Source organism: Tiliqua scincoides, chromosome 10, assembly GCF_035046505.1.
Source record: "Tiliqua scincoides isolate rTilSci1 chromosome 10, rTilSci1.hap2, whole genome shotgun sequence".
Classification (NCBI taxonomy): domain Eukaryota; kingdom Metazoa; phylum Chordata; class Lepidosauria; order Squamata; family Scincidae; genus Tiliqua; species Tiliqua scincoides.
Genome location: NC_089830.1, coordinates 19,903,812 through 19,925,065, shown reverse-complemented (window position 1 = coordinate 19,925,065; position 21,254 = coordinate 19,903,812). Strand labels below are relative to the sequence as shown.

General features: G+C 48.9%; 1 protein-coding gene and 1 pseudogene across 1 annotated transcript in view; both read right to left on the bottom strand.

Moving 5' to 3' along the window:
• Positions 1 to 21,254, bottom strand: part of NPHS1 (NPHS1 adhesion molecule, nephrin) — a 76,674-nt gene extending 55,420 nt beyond the window's left edge. Inside the window, exons 1-2 of the mRNA XM_066638809.1 lie at positions 21,176 to 21,254; positions 20,092 to 20,259 (exon numbers count right to left, since the gene is read on the bottom strand). Coding sequence (XP_066494906.1) covers positions 20,092 to 20,259; positions 21,176 to 21,254 — 247 coding nt within the window. The remainder of the gene's footprint in view (positions 1 to 20,091; positions 20,260 to 21,175) is intronic.
• Positions 9,879 to 10,001, bottom strand: LOC136661932 (5S ribosomal RNA; annotated as a pseudogene).

Sequence of the window (21,254 nt, the reverse complement as noted above, 5' to 3'; positions counted from 1 at the left end):
ACTCCCCAGGGGCTGGCCTCACTCGCTATGGGAAAATCTGCTGTTGGATCTGCAGGAGATGCAAGGCAAGCTAGCTGCAGTTAGGACACTGGGGTACCCTCTCTCAGGCCCAGATAGGCACACTTTCCTGTTCAAGATCTTGCATAACACCAGAACCAGGGACACCCACTAAAATTACGTGATGGGAGAGTTCAAACAAACAAAAGAAAACACTGGATTTCTTGACCCAGAATGGAATTAATCTGTGGAACTCCTTGCCACAGGGTGTGGTGATGGCATCTGGCCTAGTTACCTTTAAAAGAGGATTGGACAGATTGATGGAGAAGTCCATCACAGGTTTCAAGCCATGATGGGTACATGCAACCTCCTGGTTTGAGAAGCAGGCTGTCTCTGAATGCCAGGGAGTGGCAAGCTCCAGTGGCAAGATGCAGCTATCTTGTTGTCTTGTACGCCCCCTGAAGCATCTCATGGGCCACTGTGAGATGCAGGAAGTTGAACTAGATGGATCTTTGGCCTGATCCAGCAGGGCTCTTCTTAAGTTCAGGACACAATCTGAGCACAGAAGAGGGCATTGACCATTTTCCCCAGTGGGGGGGGGGGGGCTGGACCTCTTAGCACCTGAGCTACTGCACCAAATGCTGCCTTCTCTTTAGCAGATAGTGCACCAGCCTCTGTCACTCATGCTTCAACTGCCTGGATTTGAAAGGGAAGAGGGAAGTGCAGTCATCCCCTTCATTACTACCTCTATTACACCATTCCCCTTTTCAAATTTTGGAAGAGAGAGAAGGCTGGTAGACTGACCGAAGCAAGCACCCCCTGCCAACCCATCACCTGAAGCAAGAGCCTCAAGTGGCCTCTTGGAGGAGCTGACCCTGCCCAGCTGCCAGCTCTACACCCAGAGGAATGATCTAAACCAGGGGTGTCCAAAGTTTTTGGCAGGAGGGCCACATCAGCTTTCTGACACTGTGTGGGGGGGGGCCCCGGGGGAAAATTTACATAAGTTTACATAAATGAATACATTAAAGATGAACTTAAATGAACAAATGAAGGTCTTGCAATAGCTCAATGCCTATAAAAGGCCTTGCACAAAGCAAGGTTGGCCTTTCCTTTGCTGCCTCTGCTGCATCACAGACATGAAACAGCAAGCAGTGGAGGGAGCTCTCATCCCATAGCTCACACGAGAGGTCAAACAGTCGCCCTCACGCTGAGAGAAGTTGCGTTGGGCCAGTGTGGGCTTCAACAAATCTCTGGAGGGCCAGAGGCTCATTGGAGACTGGGGGCTCCCTGAGGGCCGCATTGAGAGGCCTTGAGGGCCAAAAGTGGCCCCAGAGCCGGGGTTTGGGCACCCCTGATCTAAACCTCTGTTTTTTCAATTCTACCTTTCTACAACTGGACCCAAGCTAATCAAAGACTCAGTCCTGGAGGACACAACCTCATGCTTGGCCCTGGTAACTGCACCATTTTATTGAAAAGACAAGAGTGCCTCTGAGCACATGCAGAATCCATTTCCCTCTGTCCTAACTGGAGCTCACCTCCACACACATCTGGGATCTGAAGGACAAGCTTCCCACTCAGGGAGGTCTAGAGCCCCATATCTCTTGTTTGTTGAAAAGGAATCACTGGAGATGAGTTCACTGGGGTTGAATATTAATCCACAACAGGGCTGTTTACTTCTAGCTGAACTTCACTAGAGATTCCTCACGTAGTAAGATCCTTAATGTGAGAGGTGGGACCAGCAAGATCTAGCTGGATTCCACATTTATCCCCAGATCTATACTTCGTTATGGGAACAGTGAACTCAATAATGGCCTCTGAGCATGAGCTGATAGTTCTGACTGAACACTGAGCTTGCACTCTCACACTTAGGGGCTTAGGAGAAGAGGTTTCTGGTGCCAAGAGGGCATGAATTTGGGGAGGGCCCGAGACTGCTCATTTTAGAACTAAGGCATGCAACTTAAGACAGCCCACAGATGTGGAGACTGAGATGTGTGCCAGATGCTGGCCAAGAAAAAATACTAACCGGGGACGGGGGAGGTTAGATATACAGTCTACAACTGTACCAACAACTCAGTTCAAGATGCTGAGGACCACTTGTAGGGTTCAGACCCCTGAACTGCCTGGGCCAACAGAACACGTCCAGGTTCCCGCACAGCCTCTAAGATGAACCAGGAATGCTTTCTCGTGCACCAAGTCAGGTCCATTAGGGATGCCTGCCCCCTCAGCACTCAACAGAGCCTTGAACCGACCTGTCTTCCAGTTGGGTTAGGGTGGGCTATACAAGGAAGGAAGGAAGGAAGCGGATAAGTGCATTTGCACCCCTGGGAGATAAAAGCTCCTCTGAGCTTCTCTCACATGATTTGTGGGGTGGTGGGGCAGTGTTTGGAGATGAACAAATGTGTGAAAACTTCTTAAGGGACTATTTTGCTCTTTATCCACTTCCCGTCATGAGTCACTCTGGCCGTCAACTGCCAGCTTTCCTCATCACACCAATCTCTTCATCAGCCAGTGCTCTTGCTGATCAGGAGTTCTGTATGACTCCAAAGCTCACACACTGCTCACACAAGCTCACACACTCCAAAGCTGACCAGGAGTTCTGTATGACTCCAAAGCTCACACACCCCTTTGGCCTTTATATAGGTAAGTTTTTCGTTTTTTGTGTTTCTTTTAAATCAGTGTTTCTCAAACTGTGGGTCAGGACCCACGAGGTGAGTCGCGAGCCAATTTCAGGTGGGTCCCGATTCATTTCAACATTTAATTTTTCATATATTACACTTGATGCTACCATGGCATGTGACTGCATTGGGGAAATGTTACAGACCTGTACTTTTCACAGGCTACTCTGTATATGCTTTTAGCAATGATAGTCAATGGGACTTACTCCTGGGAAAGTGTGGGTAGGATTGCAGCCTAGGATTGTTCAAAATTTTCCTACTTGATGACAACTCTTCCAGTGGGTCCTGACAGATTCTCATTCTAAAATGTGGGTCCCAGTGCTAAAAGTGTGAGAACCACTGTTTTAAATCTTAACTCTCTGGAGCGATGACCGAGTTTGTCCAAACTGATTAGATAAAGTGAAAGGGGGAAGGAAAAAAATGAAATGGAGAGCAAAAGGGATAAGCGGGCAGGCAGGTAGACAAATTCCTGTGTACTATCTCAGGCTGGTTTCGGGTGAGGGATGCATTCCAATAAATGGAAGCAGACTTCCATGGAGAAGAGGGCCATGGTGTGGAGAGGGGGGACTCCGCAGGCAGGCCTTGTAATATACCTTCCCCCTCCCCCCCTGCGCTGCCAACATGTCAGGAGAGAGTAAACATGGCAGAAACAGATGGTGCTTTTGTGACCTTGGTGGGGGATAATGGTGGGGCTGCTGGGAGTGCGGGGGAGGGGACTGTGTCAGGCAAGATTAATAGACTATGCAGGAATGCCCAAACCACACTTTTAATGAACTCCGATAAAGATTTAATGAAGCAAAACACAGGGAGACAATGTGGGTCTCCGACCCTGGTGGGGGTGCAGGGGTCTCCATGGTGAAAAGAGCACCCTCCCGGCTCAGTAGAGAGGCACAATGGCAAGGGGAGGGCCCCACACTTGGTTATAGATTAAACCAACTGCCAGACTTGGGGGGATTGAGAGAGAGAGAGAGAGAGAGAGAGAGAGAGAGAGAGAGAGAAGCAATGATGATTCCATGATAGATAGATAGATAGATAGATAGATAGATAGATAGATAGATAGATAGATAGATAGATAGATAGATAGATAGATAGGAAGGAAGGAAGGAAGGAAGGAAGGAAGGAAGGAAGAGATAGATAGATAGATAGATAGATAGATAGATAGATAGATAGATAGATAGATAGATAGATAGATAGATAGATAGATAGATAGATAGATAGATAGATAGATAGATAGATAGATAGATAGATAGGAAGGAAGGAAGGAAGGAAGGAAGGAAGGAAGGAAGGAAGAGATAGATAGATAGATAGATAGATAGATAGATAGATAGATAGATAGATAGATAGATAGATAGATAGATGGGAAGGAAGGAAGGAAGGAAGGAAGGAAGGAAGGAAGGAAGGAATAGATAGATAGATAGATAGATAGATAGATAGATAGATAGATAGATAGATAGATAGATAGATAGATAGATAGATAGATAGATAGATAGATAGATGCTCTGAACACTTCCCTACTAGGGAGTCGGTCCTCTTGAAATTGGAGGGGGCTTTCTTTTGAGTAGGAAAAAAGTTGTTTAAAAAAATGTATTGTACAGTAGAGAGCATAGAGCAAGCTGGGTTAGAAATATAAATTTCTCTGCCATTACTTTGGTCCGATACGGGCCTTATCTCCCACCACTTACCGCTTTGAACACAAGTGCTAAAAATGCACCAGGCAATCTCAGGGAAGAGCACTAATGGCTTGCAATTAGGCTGGGATTTGCTCGAAGCTCGCTAGCATTTTGAATGAGCCGGCATCCTCTCAGGGGAAGAGAAGCCTGGCCTGACAGGGGTCCATTCAGTGATGACATGATGGCTGGGAATAAGAACTAAGTTTCCTTATTCTCTGAGACCAAGAAAATTTTTCTTTCTGTTTTTCTTTCCCGTGATGAAGAAATCTGTGTCATCTGCAAACTGGCACATTCCAACATAATGTTGGAAAGAAAGAAAGAAAGAAAGAAAGAAAGAAAGAAAGAAAGAAAGAAAGAAAGAAAGAAAGAAAGAAAGAAAGAAAGAAAGAAAAATGTTGGGTGGGTGCCTGCCTTTGCTCTGGTTTAGATGACTCAGGTGGGGTTTTCAAAGTGGAATTCAGCAATCCATGCATATTTACTTGGAAGTAAGTCCCACTATGGACTAACACCCAGGTAAATGGGCTCAGAACTGCAGCCTCAGTCTGGCAACCTCAATTGCCAAACTGCAATTGCCAGGTTGCCAATTGCAACCTCAATATATCTGCAGATTTCCCCTTTTGGGAAAATACAGTGTCAATTTCATCAGGCCCCTATCCCTGGACCAAAAGGCTCTGTCGATTTCCCTCCTTGCAAATTATTTGCCAAAACTTTCCCGCAGGTAGCAGCTTCAAGGACAAATAGCTTTGAGAGGGGTGATTCTTCATGGGAAAGGGTTAACAGCCCCATCCATTGCATGTCTAACCAGAAGTAAGTCCCATTAGTGTCAATGGGGCTTGCTCCCAGGAAAGTGTGGATAGGATTGGGCTGTAAGCCCCCTACATCCAAGCCAGATCAGGGGTCCCAACATTAACATCTACATTGGCTCGAACTGTTGAACCACTTCTTGGGGCTGACTCCTGGAGTGACACTGACACAAAATATGGTCGAGTATTGATCAGCTGGTGTTCGTGAGCGGCCCAAAGGGCATTTTGCCAGCTGGGTAGCAAACTGCTCACTGCCCCTTGTGTGTGGGGATGGGGAGATGATAGTGACCATCAAGGCCACAAATTTTGTGACACCTTCCACCCCCCCCCCAAAAAAAATCCCACGTTAATTCCTAATTCTTAGGGTGGCTAAAAAATGTTCAAAAGACAAGATGTAAACATGGATTTATTTTCCTCCTGCCCTGCTGCGTGCTAGTATGTAAAACTGAGGTTCTAATCTGAATTAGTGCCTCTTACAGGACCACAGGATGGGGGTATGCTACATTATTTCAGCTGGAGTACAAATATCTGAATTTGAGTGATGTGACAGAGACATCACCCCTGAAGCACAGGGTATTGTTTCAACATTTCTCCTATTTTTGTGCTGAGACCATGGTACAGATTCGGCTGCAGGCATGCAACGACTTGGTTCTCCTATTAATAGATCCCTCTCCTCCCCCCCCCCCCCGTCACCCCCTCCAGCTTTGTCTAGTATCAAGTTCACGGCCAGTGACGCTGGATTGAGGAAGTGATCAACATCCCTTTTCTATGCAGGCTGCATTCCTAAAAGAGTTTTCTACTGGCTACCTGGGCGAGTCACGCCTTTGCAGCCTCAGTTGCCCCATCCGTATAATGGAAGCAATCCTGGTCTCGCTCCCAGGATTGTTCCGAGGTTGAATGAAGAGAGAGGAAGCTCTTTAATCAACCAGACTGTTGGGAAAAGATAGGAAAATCTAAAACAATACAATCAGCTTGACTGTGTTTGCTAATACACATCTTTGGTCTGAAGCCAGCTGGAGGATTCACGGTAACCACAGATCTTGCTTGGAGCCAAGAAGCTTATTTGAATGTTTATATGGTCGGTGGGTTGTGATCAGCTTGGTGATCCTGTTTGGGCCTGGTTGTGCGGTCACAGCCAGTGGGTTGCAGAGTGTTATCCATCAGAAAATTAGTCAGCTGTTCTAATAGAGCGGACCTGGGTAAGCATAATGGGGCGTGTCAAAGCCTCTCTCTGTGCCATTGGCTTAGCTGTTCTGATGTCACAGAAGGCTTTGGCAGCCTTGGGTCAAGAAGCGTGAGTGCCATGGGATATTTTAATGCCTTGTTTATGGGAAACCTTCAAGCTAAGAAATCCCACTGATTGCCGAGGCAGCTGCTTCCAATTGCCAAATCACCACTGAAGATATTCTTCCTAATGTTTAGCTGTAGTCACGTCCACACAACCTGTGAGCCTCATACACAAGTCCGTGCCCAGCCCTGCTGCAGCCTGACAACCACCCTGTTTTACAGTCCTTGGCGGGCAGCAAAACCAAGCGGTTTCTTTTAATCAGACACCGCTCCCTCCCCTAGCGATCTGCCATTCATGACACACAGGCTGCATTTAAGGAGGTTTGTCACAAGTCATGTGGGCCTGAACCCACTTCCTAGGTCACAAGGCTCTCTCAGAAGACTTTATTGCGCTTATAGCAAAAAAAAAAAAAATTCAAAATTTAAGACATGCCCTTACACTCTCTCCAGCTCATTTGCGATGACGCACCCAGCAAAAAGCACAAAAAGTGCTATCTATGGGATCTGCCGCGTGGAGCCCCCATTTCCCCCTCCCTTGCTTCTTGGCCATGCTATGCAAGGGAAAAAGCCATCCCAAAGGGACAGGCTATTGGAAGCAAATAGAGCATGAGCGCTCCAGCCCAAAAAGCTGGGAAGGGAGCATCAGATGCAAGGAAGAAAGGCAAGGACAGCTTCAGCCTCTCCCAACGCTGTCACCCATCTGAAGGTCCCCTGCTCCTTCAACGGACTCTGTCCATTGCTGCCCTTTCGGCCTGGAACTGCCTCCCAGTCAGAATACCTGTGAGATCCTCTCTCACTCATTTCCTTCACATCCTTTCCTAAAACCCACCTTTTCCACAAAGCCTTTGGCACTACACCTTGGCCACATCCCCTTAAAAGCTGTGTCGATGATGCTTCTATCCCTTCTTTCTTCCACAATGAAACTCACAAGAGTTCCCAGTCGGTTTCCCCATCCAGTACTGGCCTGACCTAGACCTGCTTATCTCTCCAGCAGGGTTGGTGCATCAGCTGTCTCAGACCATGCGCTGAGCATAAGTTCTGAATGGTGTCAGGGCTGTAGCTCAGTGTGGTGCCATATAGACTGCATACAGAAGGATCCGGCTTCAATATGCTGGCCACTCTGGCAAAGACTCATATCTGGAAATGTGGAGAGCTTCTGCCAGTCAGGGCAGGCCACCCAGAGCTGGCTGAACCCAGGTCCCGACTCTGTATCAAGCCGCTCCATCTGCAGACATTTTTTTTTCTGCCTCTGCTAGAAAAGATCTATAATGTGAGCTTGATCACCCTCCAAAGCTGTGCCTGGAGCTCATAAAACCGTCCCTTTTTTTTGTCTCCCCAAATTTATCGCGCTCCACGATCAATACATCCCCATCACTTATAAATCCTGGCCTGTCTCATTTTAGCAGGCTCGTCGATTTCCAGCGCTGAGCAACGAGCATCCGGGCTGCTTAACAGCATATTTTTGTGTTCGCTTTTAATAGGAATCAGCCGGCTTCTCTTCATTAATATATCCCAGCCGTGTAGTCGAGGGCCGGGATCCCAATTCCATAATTCTTCAAAGGACGGGACCAGTGCTTCTCAGGAACAGAAAAAAACGAGTCAGACAATGGTTCCATCGAACGCACTCTGGCCAACTTGGCTTGTCAGGTTTCTCAGGCAGGGCTCTTTCCAAGCCCTACCTGGAGCAGGGCCGGCTTCAGACCAATTGGGCCCAGCGACTAGGGGAGCACTGAACTAGGGCGGTGAGCAGATCGCCTTCATCTCACCCTTCAGCTTGCACTCCAGCATGGAATCCTCAATTCGAGCCAAGCTTTGCCATTGGAGGGCCCTCCTTCCTGCACTTGTCTCCAACTGGCCCAAAGCCACCTCCCTGGAAGCAGTTGGTCATGACATGATGACATCATCACATCACCACCCCCTACTTCCAGGTGCCGTGGTTCATGCCAGGTGACATCAGCCCTGGGTCCACTACTCATCTTTGCGAGTGGGGGCGGGGCAGTTAGCATGGGGGCTATGCCCGACCACCAGGGTCTTGCAAAAATGTTTTGATTTGGGCCCTGCAGGTCCTAAGTTTGGCCCTGACCTGAAGATTCAGGGACTGAACCCAAGTGCTTCTCCGGCAAAGCGGAGGCAGCCACTCTATACATTTCTATAGCTTAAACCCAGGGATCCTTTGATGATCTCCAATGGACAGTTTAAATTTGCTCCGTTACGACTTCCTTTCTGTCAACCTTTAAACTGCCCACAGACCCTCCCCTTAATTTTCTTGTCTCCAGGCGAAACTTACCCAGTCCCTGCAGCCTCTTCTTTCTCTCTGGTAGACGATTTTCCGACATCCCCATCGCTCATCTCTTCCGCGGCTTTCCCGGTGTCAGCTTCCCCCGCAGCTAATATATAGCGCTGAAATGCTAAATTGGAAATGGGGGGGTGGAGAGATGATCCCAGTGAAGGAGCGACAACTGTAAAGGGGTGGAGGTCTGCGATGGCTCTGCTTCAGGACTGGGTCTCATCCCCTCTGCTGATTTCCGCCTGCTGACTTCCACAGGCTGCCATTTGGGTTAGCAGAGTGTCACCACTAGCAAATCACAGAACCATAGAGTTGGAAGAGGACCACAAGGTCATCTAGTCCAACCCTCTGTTTGTAGCAAGAAATCCTCCTAAACATCTCCAGCAGGTACCTGTCAAGGCACTACTTGAAGATCTGCAGTGAGCAAGAATCCATCACCTCACTGGCGTACCTAGGGGGGGTCAAGGGAGGCAAAAGCCCTGGGGCGCCACAGCTATGCCTTCCTCCCTCTGCCTTCCTCGCCCTCTGCCAGAGGCCTTCTGAAGGCTTTTAAATGTCACTTCTGGTTTTCAGTCAAAAAAAAAAAAAAAAAAAACCACCTCACACAGCCTCCTATGGCCCTCAGAAGGCCTCGGGACAGGACCATTGGGGGGTGGCATTCTATGGTCCTGGCCTCGGGTGGCACAGGGGCCAGAACCGCCACTGCACCATCTGCCTCAGCAATCAGTTTATACTGGCAACATTGCTTCTCTAGACTGTACCACTTCAGGCTCCTGGAGCCAAATTACACCGACGTTGTCCACTATTAAGAGATGGATCTAAAGCCAAAGGGACTCTTTTACTTTCCCCCTGAGCTGCCTTCCTGATGAAAATCCCATCTGGCTCTTTTGACGCTGAAGTGATCACACCTCCTCTGCCTGGGGTGAGGGGCTGTGATCTCAATCTGCATCAGGGTCCTTCATGAAATAAGTTCTGTGAAAAAGAAGCCCTATGCAGACTCTACAAACCTGTGTAGAAGGAACATCTGGTGGGGAATCCAAGAGCATGTGGGCAGAAACTGTTACCCTGCACATGCCTGATCTTGTCTGATCTTGGAAGCTAAGCAGGGTCAGGCCTGGTTGGTGGTTGGCAACCTTCAGTCTCAAAAGCCTATGGTATAAGCCTACAGCACCCGGTATTCCCAGGCGGTCTCCCATCCAAGTACTAACCAGGCCTGACCCTGCTTAGCTTCCAAGATCAGACAAGATCGGGAGATAGTGTTCAGTATAGGGAGACGGTTGGCAACCTTCAGTCTCGAAAGACTATGGTAGAAGCCTACAGCACCTGGTATTCCCAGGCAGTCTCCCCTCCAAGTACTAACCAGGCCTGACCCTGCTTAGCTTCCAAGATCAGACAAGATCGGGAGATAGTGTTCAGTATAGGGAGACGGTTGGCAACCTTCAGTCTCGAAAGACTATGGTAGAAGCCTACAGCACCTGGTATTCCCAGGCGGTCTCCCATCCAAGTACTAACCAGGCCTGACCCTGCTTAGCTTCCGAGATCATGGTATAAGCCTACAGCACCCGGTATTCCCAGGCGGTCTCCCATCCAAGTACTAACCAGGCCTGACCCTGCTTAGCTTCCAAGATCACACGAGATCACTCAAGCGATCCATACATCAGTGGACAGGGTTGTTGTGAAGACACAAAAGGTATGGGAAAATGGGGCAGGTGGCAACAGGGGGTGGGCGGCAGTTAGATCGGATCCTGGGCGAGGGGTGTAATCGGCAGAGGGTACACCAGTCTCATATATTTATTGGGGTTATGGCACAAAAAAGGTTGAAGACCACTGACCTATGGCACTATGCCAGTAGAGAGGAGATCCCCCCCCCTTTGGGGGAATATTCAGACATGCACCCCTTCCCCCAACACACCAGGAAAAGCTCTACCACTTGATCCTGCTGAATGAATGCTCTGATGCTCAGATGACTGGAAGTGCTTTTGGTGAGCTCAGAGTCTGCCCCTTCCTTCCCCAGCTATTCTGCTCCCCCCCCCCTTCTGCCCAGACAGAGCCCAGAGAGAGGCTTTACCAAGCCACAGGGGCAGGCACGCTGGCCTGGATCCCTGGAAACACCACTCAAGCGAGGAGCGAGTTAAGTTCCTCCCAGTGGGAGCCCAACCAGCCAGCAAGTGTGATGAAACTAGAGGGCTGTCAGCCAGTAGTCCCCAGTCCATTCTCATTCATTCCTTATCTGGCTTTTATTGTTTTCTCTTGGCTGGTTGTGCTTTAAATTGGCTTTACATTATTGAAGGATATATGATCCCTTTCCCCTCTTCCTGTCCTGCTCTCGTGACTTCGCACCTCGCCTTGAGAGATGACAAACTGTATAAGCAAGGACTTGTCGCGTCGGCATTCCGTGGCGCCCGGCGCAACTTTATGGTGGCGCAACCCGATGTGCCATCATAACTATGGTAATAAAGGTGATTGCATGTTGCCTGGAGGGGCCCAGTGGACCCAAAAGGTTGGGTTATAAATGGGGGGGGAGAGAAAAAAGAGAAAAGGAAAGACATTTTCCAGCCAGCCTTGCATGTAATGCACACAAAGCATTGCGAACCTGGTTTCCGAACCATTCATCAGACCACATGACAGTCGTTCTCTAAAGTTCCTTAGAAACTTACACCACTAGTCACCTTTCCCAACTTTTTACAATCCCATTTGCACCAAGGAGGAAGCTGGGAGCAGGATTCCGGAATCTTCCCTGCCTGCCTCGATTCCACAATTCAAACCATTCATCTCTGCCTCCCACATTGGCACTATAATTTCCCCCCACAGTTCAGGAATGGCATATTGCGCTATTCTCATGAATACAGATAAAGAAGCCTGACCAATGAGGATCACCCCCTCTCCGCCCCCCCTTCCCCTCCCCCTGTGTATCCCAAGCAAAGATGGCTGCCAGGGCTGTAGAGGAGGAGGAGGAGAAGCTCCATCTGGAATAGCTTCATCCCATCCCATCCCCAACCGAGAGGACAGCTCTCGGCCATGCTGTCCCCGTATGGGAAGCAGATGGGTGACCGGCCGCGCACACCGTCCATCATCCGGCCTGTCACTTCTGTATGGAAGTCCTCAACAGGGAACAGGCCACAGGCAAAGGGGATGAGGGAGAGGAGGAACACACATTGGAAGAGGGCGAAGAAAGAGGAGAAGGGGACAACAAGCCATGGGGACACTGGCTGGGGGAAAACACGCAGCCCCACTACAAAGGAGGGCAGATCCACTGGAGAGGCACACAGTCAACTCTGGAAGGCTTCAGTCATATGAAATCAATGGGAGACACCAAGCAGGTGATGACAGTAGACCACGTTTTCCCATGTATCTTCCTATGACGTGGAGAAAAATCCTCCTCCTCACACTTTAATTAACACATTTCTGCATATCGCATCCACTTATCAACCCATCAAATTCATTTCGGACAAACCAATCCGAAGACCCCCACCGAATGCACCTCCCCTTCAACACAGTCCTTGCCGTTTCAAACTCTCCATATAAATTCCTCTAGGTTAAGTTTTTTAAAAAAATAAATTGCCTGCATTTTACGCTTCTGGTTTTTAATATTTTTTTTTAATGAATCCTAACGCTGGAATTATAGGGGGCAGAGGAGGTCCAGCCCCTTCAATTTCTGTGCCAGGTTCATTAACTATTGTTTTCGGGAACCTACGTGGGAGGACGTAATGTGATAAAACTCAGGGAGCGTTGAAAACAAAACTTGTAGATTTCATGAAAATTCCCCCTTACCTTCCCCCATAATTCAAGTCTTGTGTTACTGCTTGGTTGGCAACCTTCAGTCTGGAAAGACAATGGTATAAGCCTACAGCACCCGATATTCCCCGGCGGTCTCCCACCCAAGTACTAACCAGGCCTGACCCTGCTTAGCTTCCAGGATCAGATGAGATGTGGCATGTGCAGGGTAATATATCTGACCAAGCACCTTCAACTCAATAATCACATTGCCAGTTTTCTCCCAAAATGACTTTGTATCTCCAGCCTTCCCCCCCCCCCCATTTCTCAGGGGCACAGACAGGAAAGGTTCATCTTAAACCATTTGGTGGGCTATCACTGGATTCCAGTGGTGTTACTAGGGTTGGTGCCAACCAGTGCGGTAGCTCACGGTTTCACCTCAAGGACCAAGCATACCCCTGGAGCTCTGAGTATGCCCAATATGCCCAGCCAGCCAACTTCCACTCTCCTGCTGGGTAGACCTCAGGCCTTCAGAGAGAGCAAAAGTCAGAGGCTGGGCCAACTGGGAGGCCAGGTCTACCAGGCAGGAACACCTGGCCTTAGTCTCAGGACGTTTGGTAGATCTGGCCTCTGGAGATGGGAAAACCTGGGTTTGTGAAGGAAAGGTCTGACAGGGCAGCAAGGTCTACTGGGCAGGTAGACCTGGACTCTGGAACTTTTGGTTTCACCCCCCCCCCATGGTGTCACTTGGTGTGGTCTGCACCCCCTAGTGATGCTACTGCTAGACTCTGCCCCTTTGATGCTGGGCCCTGCTTCCCTCTTTTTCAAGGTTCTTCACTGATCAAGGCTTGGCAGCCTTGTCACATCACCTGGTGAGAACCCAGGCCCCTCCACCAGAACCTTACCTTGTTGGGATGCTTCCAACCTGGCGCCCCCCTGAGCAGTTTGGTTTGTGCATTTGGGCACTTAGTCAGCTCTGTAGCCAAGCCGACATGAGGAAGCACAGGCACAACTCCTGCAATGGAAAATCTTCTTTCCCACGAGGCCGGCAAGTTATTACTGTCTGGAAAATTAAGCTTTAATTAGCAGTTCGTTAGCATGCTGTTTATTTTTCCGATGTTCATGCTCCTGTCCTCCCTCCGCAGCTGCTGTCCATGCCAGAATCTCACCTCCATTCATGGTACCCAGATTGCCTCCCGCCGGAGGTAATTATTGTCTTGGCTCTACCTGCTTCCTTCCATGAGCTCACCCAGGTTTTCCCTTGGGCCCTCCACAAGGCTAGCACAAACACAGGTGGGTGTCAGTGGGCACTTAAAAGATGCATTAAGTTGGTTATGTCCTATGCAGGGCTGGTCCAAGACTTCCTGATGCTTGGGATGCCATGCTAAATGTTGCCCCCTTACCTGATGATGACCCTTACCTACCTCCTCCTCTCTGCCTTTACTCTTCCTCTCTGTGCCCCTCTTCCTTTTCCATTCCAAAGAGTAAAAGGAGGAGGAGAAGTGAAAGCAAGCAGGTAGAAAGAGATGAGCACCCCCACCATCAAGCTGTTGCCTGAGGCAATTGTTTCAGTTGGCCTTACAGATGGGCCGGCCCTGGTCCTATGTACTTCTGCTGGGCCTAGCAGCCCAGGTCTTTCAGTCATTTGGGCCTAAACCTACAAAAGAGTTGATGTGTGTTTCAGTCTCATTGAAAAACCAGTGCAACGTTAGATCAGGACCAACTTAGGTCCTTGATCTCAGTGAGACTTAAGAGTGACGCACTTTCTGTGGATCAGGGCCACTGTACTGATATTTGCAGCAAAAGGAGGCATTGCCTTAGCAAATATGGTTTCCAATTTGAATAATGGGAGCGTCAGGCTGGAGGGACATTTCAAGACTTAGGTAACTGAGTAGTGCTTAATCCTCTCCCTGCTTGCTACTCCCCACAACTTCTTCCCCCGGGATGGATCCCTGCCACCACTTTCACCCACAACCTGGATTCAAAAAGAAAGAGGGGAATGGAGCAGAAGTGGAAGAGAGGAAAGAGGTGGGCTAGAGGGTCTCTGAACAGTGACACTGAAGAGGTGGGCTAGAGTGTCACAACTACCCTCTCCAATACACTACCTCTTCCACTTCATTCTCCCCTTCCTTTTCAAATTCAGGGAGGGACAGAAGAAGGAACAATGGTGGTGGGCGGGCAGGCAGGCGTGGGTTCCCCCCAATTCACCACCTGAGGTATGCATCATGGACAAGATGGCCCTATGTGGGTTCCCTTCCTCCCCAGTCAGGTTTATTTCTATACTTGGGACCCACGAGGGGATGAGGATGGAGGCAAATGGTCAGAGAGGGGGTGCCATGAAAGCTGTGGGTTGGGAATGGGTTAAATACTTCTCTCCTGCCCCCTTCTTGTCCTCTGAAAATGCCCTCCTTCATGCACATCTTCTCCTTATCCAGCTGACCCTGTTGTTGAACACCATGCTCTCTGACGTAACGTGCACTTCTCAGGTCAACAATAATGTTCATTTTACTTTTTTTCAGATGGCTAACAAGCACCTTGTCTCAGAGTCATTTCCTGTCGTTTTGACCTCCCTGCGCATTCCATCAACACACAGTCAATCTCTCTGTCCTGTCATTTAGTGGCTGTCATTGGGTGCCTCTTAACCTTTGACCCCGCCTTCGAGACAACTATAATTACCAATAACCTTCCACAATCCAGGAGATCAGCCCCTGTGCAATGCTCTATATATGGGCAATGAAGAAATGTGCATAAACACTGTGCATAAGTGTACACGGTCACACAAAAGTGAGGAGAACTTGAACAAAATGGCTTAGGATGAATTAAAGACCGCCTGCCCATCCCCAGATAAGAAACTGTCCACCCCCTGCAATAATCTCAGGAGAACGTCTTGTACATTCCTTCAGTCACTGTGAAGTTGGCAGCATTGCATGAAAGGGCCTTCTCTGTGGTGGTGCCTAGCATGCAGAACTCCCTGCCACTGGAGATTCAGCTCCCTCCCTCAATGGTAATGTTCCATCTCCAACTGCCCAACTCCATCTGCCCCCCGCCCCCCCAGTGGTTCTCTTTGATTCATTGTTTTTAGACATTGTATCGTCAGGCCATTTTTATCCTTGCATTATGTGAGCTACCTTGAACACCACGAGATTGGAGGGCATTTGCACACTGGATGATCAAGATGGAAAATCATAATTATTTTATTTTTATCATTTTAAAAAGATTTATATCCCACATTTCCCCTCCTGAGTGGGAGGCACTCAGGATAGCTATTAACAACATATTAGAAGCAACACAATTAAAAATGGCTCTAAAAATAAACTCAAATAACACACAAAAAAAGCAATGACAAGCCAGAGCAACTGCAAATTCTCTCAGAAATACGCTATAATTGGCAGAAATAGTAAAGTAGCCCATGCATAACCAGAAATATCAATTAGATCCCCGAAGGTGAATGAAACCAAAAAGTCTTTAGCTGTAGCAGAAACAGTGACAAAAAATAGAGACAGGCTCACATCCTTGGGCAAGGGATTCCACTGATTGGGTGCCACCACCAAGAAGGCCCTTTCACACATCAATGCTGGTCAGTGGCATCACTAGGGGGTGCGGGGTGGTGAGGGCTGCACCAGGTGATGTGTACGGGGGGGGGGGGGAATGACACTACTACTGGCCAAAGTTTTTAAAAAAAATTTTATTCCTGTTACCCTGCACATGACACACCTTGTCTGATCTTGGAAGCTAAGCAGGGTCAGGCCTGGTTAGTACTTGGATGGGAGACCGCCTGGGAATACCGGGTGCTGTAGGCTTATACCATAGTCTTTCGAGACTGAAGGTTGCCAACCATCTCCCTATACTGAACACTATCTCCTGATCTTGTCTGATCTTGGAAGCTAAGCAGGGTCAGGCCTGGTTAGTACTTGGATGGGAGACCGCCTGGGAATACCGGGTGCTGTAGGATTATACCATGATCTCGGAAGCTAAGCAGGGTCAGGCCTGGTTAGTACTTGGATGGGAGACCGCCTGGGAATACCGGGTGCTGTAGGCTTATACCATAGTCTTTCGAGACTGAAGGTTGCCAACCAACCTATTCTTGAATAATATTGTCATGTTATATATCATTCGATGCGTAGTTTCATGCAGAATGTAGTGAAATAAGCCACGTTGAAATTCCTCTATTCTATCAAAAGTTATAGCCAAAAAGGCAGCAGGGGGGTAGAGCAATGGTACAGCAAGCCCACCACTTGGGGCGTTGCCCCACCCACTGCATGGGAGGAGGTCCAATATGGGGGTGTCCTCCCAAGCTGGGTGACACAAACTCTGCCTATAGTGGGACATGCAAGAAGGTCCTCTCTACTGATCGCAAGGGAGAGACGGTTCATATAAGGCCAGGCAGTCCTTCAAGCATTTTGATCTCAAGCCCTTTAGGGCTTACAAGGTCAAGGCCAGTGCCAGGAACAACATCCTGAAATATACCGGCAACCACTGATATTGACAAAGCAGAGATCCAGAAGCTAAGCAGGGTCAGGCCTGGTTAGTACTTGGATGGGAGACCGCCTGGGAATACTGGGTGCTGTAGGCTTATACCATAGTCTTTCGAGACTGAAGGTTGCCAACCAATGCATTCAACATTGCACCAGGATACTAACTAGCAGAAGCTTCTAGATTAGTGGTTCTCACACATTTAGCACCAAGACCCAGTTTTTAGAAGGAGAATCTGCCAGGACCCAACTGGAAGTGATGTCATGGCCGCAAGTGACATCACCAAGCAGGAAAATTTTAACAATCCTAGGCTGCAATCCTAACCACGCTTACGCAGGAGTAAGTCCCATTGACTATCATTGTTAACAAGCTACGCTGTAGATTCTTTTAAAAGCACAGGTCTGTTAACATTTCCCCAAATGCAGTCACATCCCATGGTAGCAGCAAGTCTAATATATATTAAAAATAAAATATTGAAATGAATGGGGACCCACCTGAAATGGGCTCACGACCCACCTAGTGGGTCCCAACCCACAGTTTGAGAAACACTGTTCTAGATGATGTTCAAGGCAACAGATTACCAGCAACGGAAGGCAGAGAGTGTAAATTAAGCCGAGGCATTCTGCATGTTGTCTGGTTAATCTACAGAATCTCCCTGTATGCGACCCAGCACACAGACCTAATTTCAATCAGAGGCGCACATGCTGGCCAGCCAATGAACATGCTACCTGTCTGACATTGTCATCGTCCGCTCGGGTTCCTTCCCGCTTTAACTTCAAGACGTCGCACGCCGAGTTGGCAATGTGCGAATCCCCCGTTCACACCACCGGTTTGTGCAAATTTCCGACTAAATTTATGCACAGGATTTAATTACCCTCTTACCCCCGATGTTCTAAGCTGGCTTTGTTGCGTCACTGTCATTTCATAAAATGTCGATGAATTCCAGCAGATCGCGCTGTGTGGGCGTCAAGCCTTACACAGCGTAGTCTACGGGAACGCAGCTATATTTTGGGAGGGGGGGATGCTTTAAGGAATTTAGATGGATGCAAGGATGGCGCGAAAGTGCAGTAAATAGATAAAAATAAAATTGTGGGGTAGGGTCTCCAGGATCAAAGCCAAACTCAGATCATATGTCTATTAAATTGTGTTGGCAACCTTCAGTCTCGAAAGAGTCTGGTATCGCGCTCTGAATGGTGGTTCTGGAACAGCGTCTAGTGTGGCTGAAAAGGCCGATTCGGGAGTGACAATCCCTTCCACACCGGGAGCAAGTGCAGTCTGTCCCTGGTCTGTCTCCCTGGCTATGGGCCTTCCTTCTTTGCCTCTTTGCCTCAGTCTGTTGGCCAAGCGTCTCTTCAAACTGGGAAAGGCCATGCTGCACAGCCTGCCTCCAAGCGGGCCGCTCAGAGGCCAGGGTTTCCCACCTGTTGAGATCCACTCCTAAGGCCTTCAGATCCCTCTTGCAGATGTCCTTGTATTGCAGTTGTGGTCTACCTGTAGGGCGCTTTCCTTGCACGAGTTCTCCATAGAGGAGATCCTTTGGGATCCGGCCATCATCCATTCTCACAACATGACCGAGCCGACGCAGGCGTCTCTGTTTCTATGTCTATTAAATATGTCTATTTAATAACGTACAGAGAGAGAGACATTAGTACAATGTTTCTCAAACTGTGAACTGGGACCCATTAGGTGGGTCCGAGCCAATTTCAGATGGGTTCTCATTCATTCCAATTTCAGGTGGGTTCCCTTTCATTCCAATGCAGATTTATTTTTAGTAGACTTGATGCTACCCACGATGGTACGTGATCGCATTTTGGGAATTGTACATTTAACAGGCTACTATGTCTATATTTTTAACAATGATAGTCAACGGGGCTTTCTCCCAGGTAAGTGTGTACACAATTGTAGCCTTTGAGATGTTTGGATGAATGATAAAATTCATTATAGACTTTATATCTCTATGATAGAATGGAAATAAATCAAAATATGCACTTCAAAAGTGCATGTGAGTTAATGGACCAGATGGAACTAAGCACATTTTAACATAAAATTATATACAAGACTAAGGGTGCAATCCTAACCCACTTTCCAGCACCAACATTAAGGGCAATGCAGCTCCAAGGTAAGGGAACAAACATTCTCTTACTTTGAGGAGGCCTTCATGATCTCCACCCAACTGCAGGATACAGTACACACTCGATTGGCACAGCTATGCCAGTGCTGGAAAGTTGTTTAGGATTTGGGTTTAAATGACCCTAGCACTGGAACCTATTAGGAACCGGGCCCAATTAGAAGCAATTGGTTCAATTTGCTTAAAGTCACCCATTCCTGGAAGATCCAGGTTCAAATCCCCACTCGGCCGTGAAGCTTCCTGGGTGGCTTGGGGCCCGTCACACTCCTTCAGCCTTGCCAACCTCGCAGGGTTGCTGTGAGGACAAAAGAAGGGGACAAACCGTATCCATACCACCCTGAGCTCCTTGCAGGAAGGGCAGTGTAAAAATGTGAAAAAATAAAATAAATAAAATACGTGATCAGGGCCCAAGCAGCTTGCCTCTGAACCACACGCCCCCTTTCGAGGGGTGGGAAGTGGGAGAGACACAAAGGCAATAGGGCATTCACACATTTCCCAGCGTATGCATCGCTTGGCTTCCCTGCTGGGGTTATTGGTGAAAGGGCCTGCAAGTGCCCACTGCCAATGGCACCTAGTGGTTCTTAGATCGTACCCAATATAACAACAAGTGAAGCAGCTTTCTTTTGGGGGTGTGGAGGATGGACCCCCAGTCACCAGGGACACCCGAGCTGGATTCTCCCACTGGTTTTTCATCCCCACCTGCCTTGGATTCCTCCTTAGCCCACTCCGCCAGTATGCCGGTTCCCATTGAAGGGAGCCCATCAATTGGCAAAGACATCAGAAAAAGCTGTTGGAATTCCCAGGCCCAGCGAGAGCCGGGCACAGGCCCCATCTCCCCTGGTTACGGGGCCTGCTGTGCCCCTATTGAATGCGGCAGAAGGGGAGGTGGTGCGGGGAGAGGAGACAAAACCCGGACAGGGATGGTGTGAAAAGGCAAAAGGAGCGTTGGCTCCTCCCTCTCCTCCAAGTTTATTTGAAGGCATTTATTTGAAAGTGTCTGGAATGGGGGGGGGGAGGAAAAGGAGGATGTGGCTGGAGACAGAGCCACACTGCTCACCCGCCAGCCCTGGCAACATGTGGCGGTTCTCCCACCGGATCCCAGGACGACTTCTCCGCAGCCCAGCTGCCGTCAAACAGCCACCACCCACCATACTGCCGAGAGCTGGAATTGGGGTCAAGGGTAGGGACGGGTGGGTAGCAGCCAGGCCTGGCAGACTGAGCGTGCCTATGGGGGCGAGAGGAGGGGGCTTGAGAACCAGAGCACCTGGGGACCATTCCGGCTCAGAGATCCGGGCAAAAGCACGCGCTTCCACTGTCCCCACTGACAATAAGCAGCAACTGTTACCCTGCACGTGCGGGATCTCGTCTGATCTCGGAAGCTAAGCAGGGTCAGGCCTGGTTAGTACTTGGATGGGAGACCGCCTGGGAATACTGGGTGCTGTAGGCTTATACCATGATCTTGGAAGCTAAGCAGGGTCAGGCCTGGTTAGTGTTTGGATGGGAGACCGCCTGGGAATACTGGGTGCTGTAGGCTTATACCATGATCTTGGAAGCTAAGCAGGGTCAGGCCTGGTTAGTATTTGGATGGGAGACCGCCTGGGAGTACCGGGTGCTGTAGGCTTATACCATAGTCTTTTGAGACTGAAGGTTGCCAACCATTGACAATAGCCAGTCTCTCATTTCTGGCACCCAGTCTGCAGAAACATCAGCAGACAACATGGAGGCAGTCAGAGGGTATTGCTGGGGGGAGGACCCCTTTGGAAAAAAAAAATATTGATATAGATACACCTGCACCATTTGTGCTTCAGCTCTGGGTCCCACCTGTCTAGTTTCTAGATGTTCAATCCCAGTGCAGGGTGTGGGAACAGCTTCTGTGGGCGGTGTTAGTGTCAGAGGTGAGCCAGGTAAGTTCCTTTCTAAGGGCAGAAGTCCTTTCAATGGTCCACGTGGGCATGCCGACCCTCAGTATAGGTGGTAGCAATCGAGTTAATTACTGTAAGCTGCCCATGGGGAGCACTTTGAGGAGCTGAAAGTTAAGATAGACAGAAGAAGAGCCTTGCTGGAGCAGGTCAACGGCCCATCTAATCCGGCTTCCTGCATCTCACAGTGGTGCCAGATGCCTCAGGAAGCACACAACATACCCGTATCCTGCTGCCACGCCCTTGCATCTGGCATTCGGAGATAGCCTACTTCCAAAATCAGGATGATGCGTACACCCAT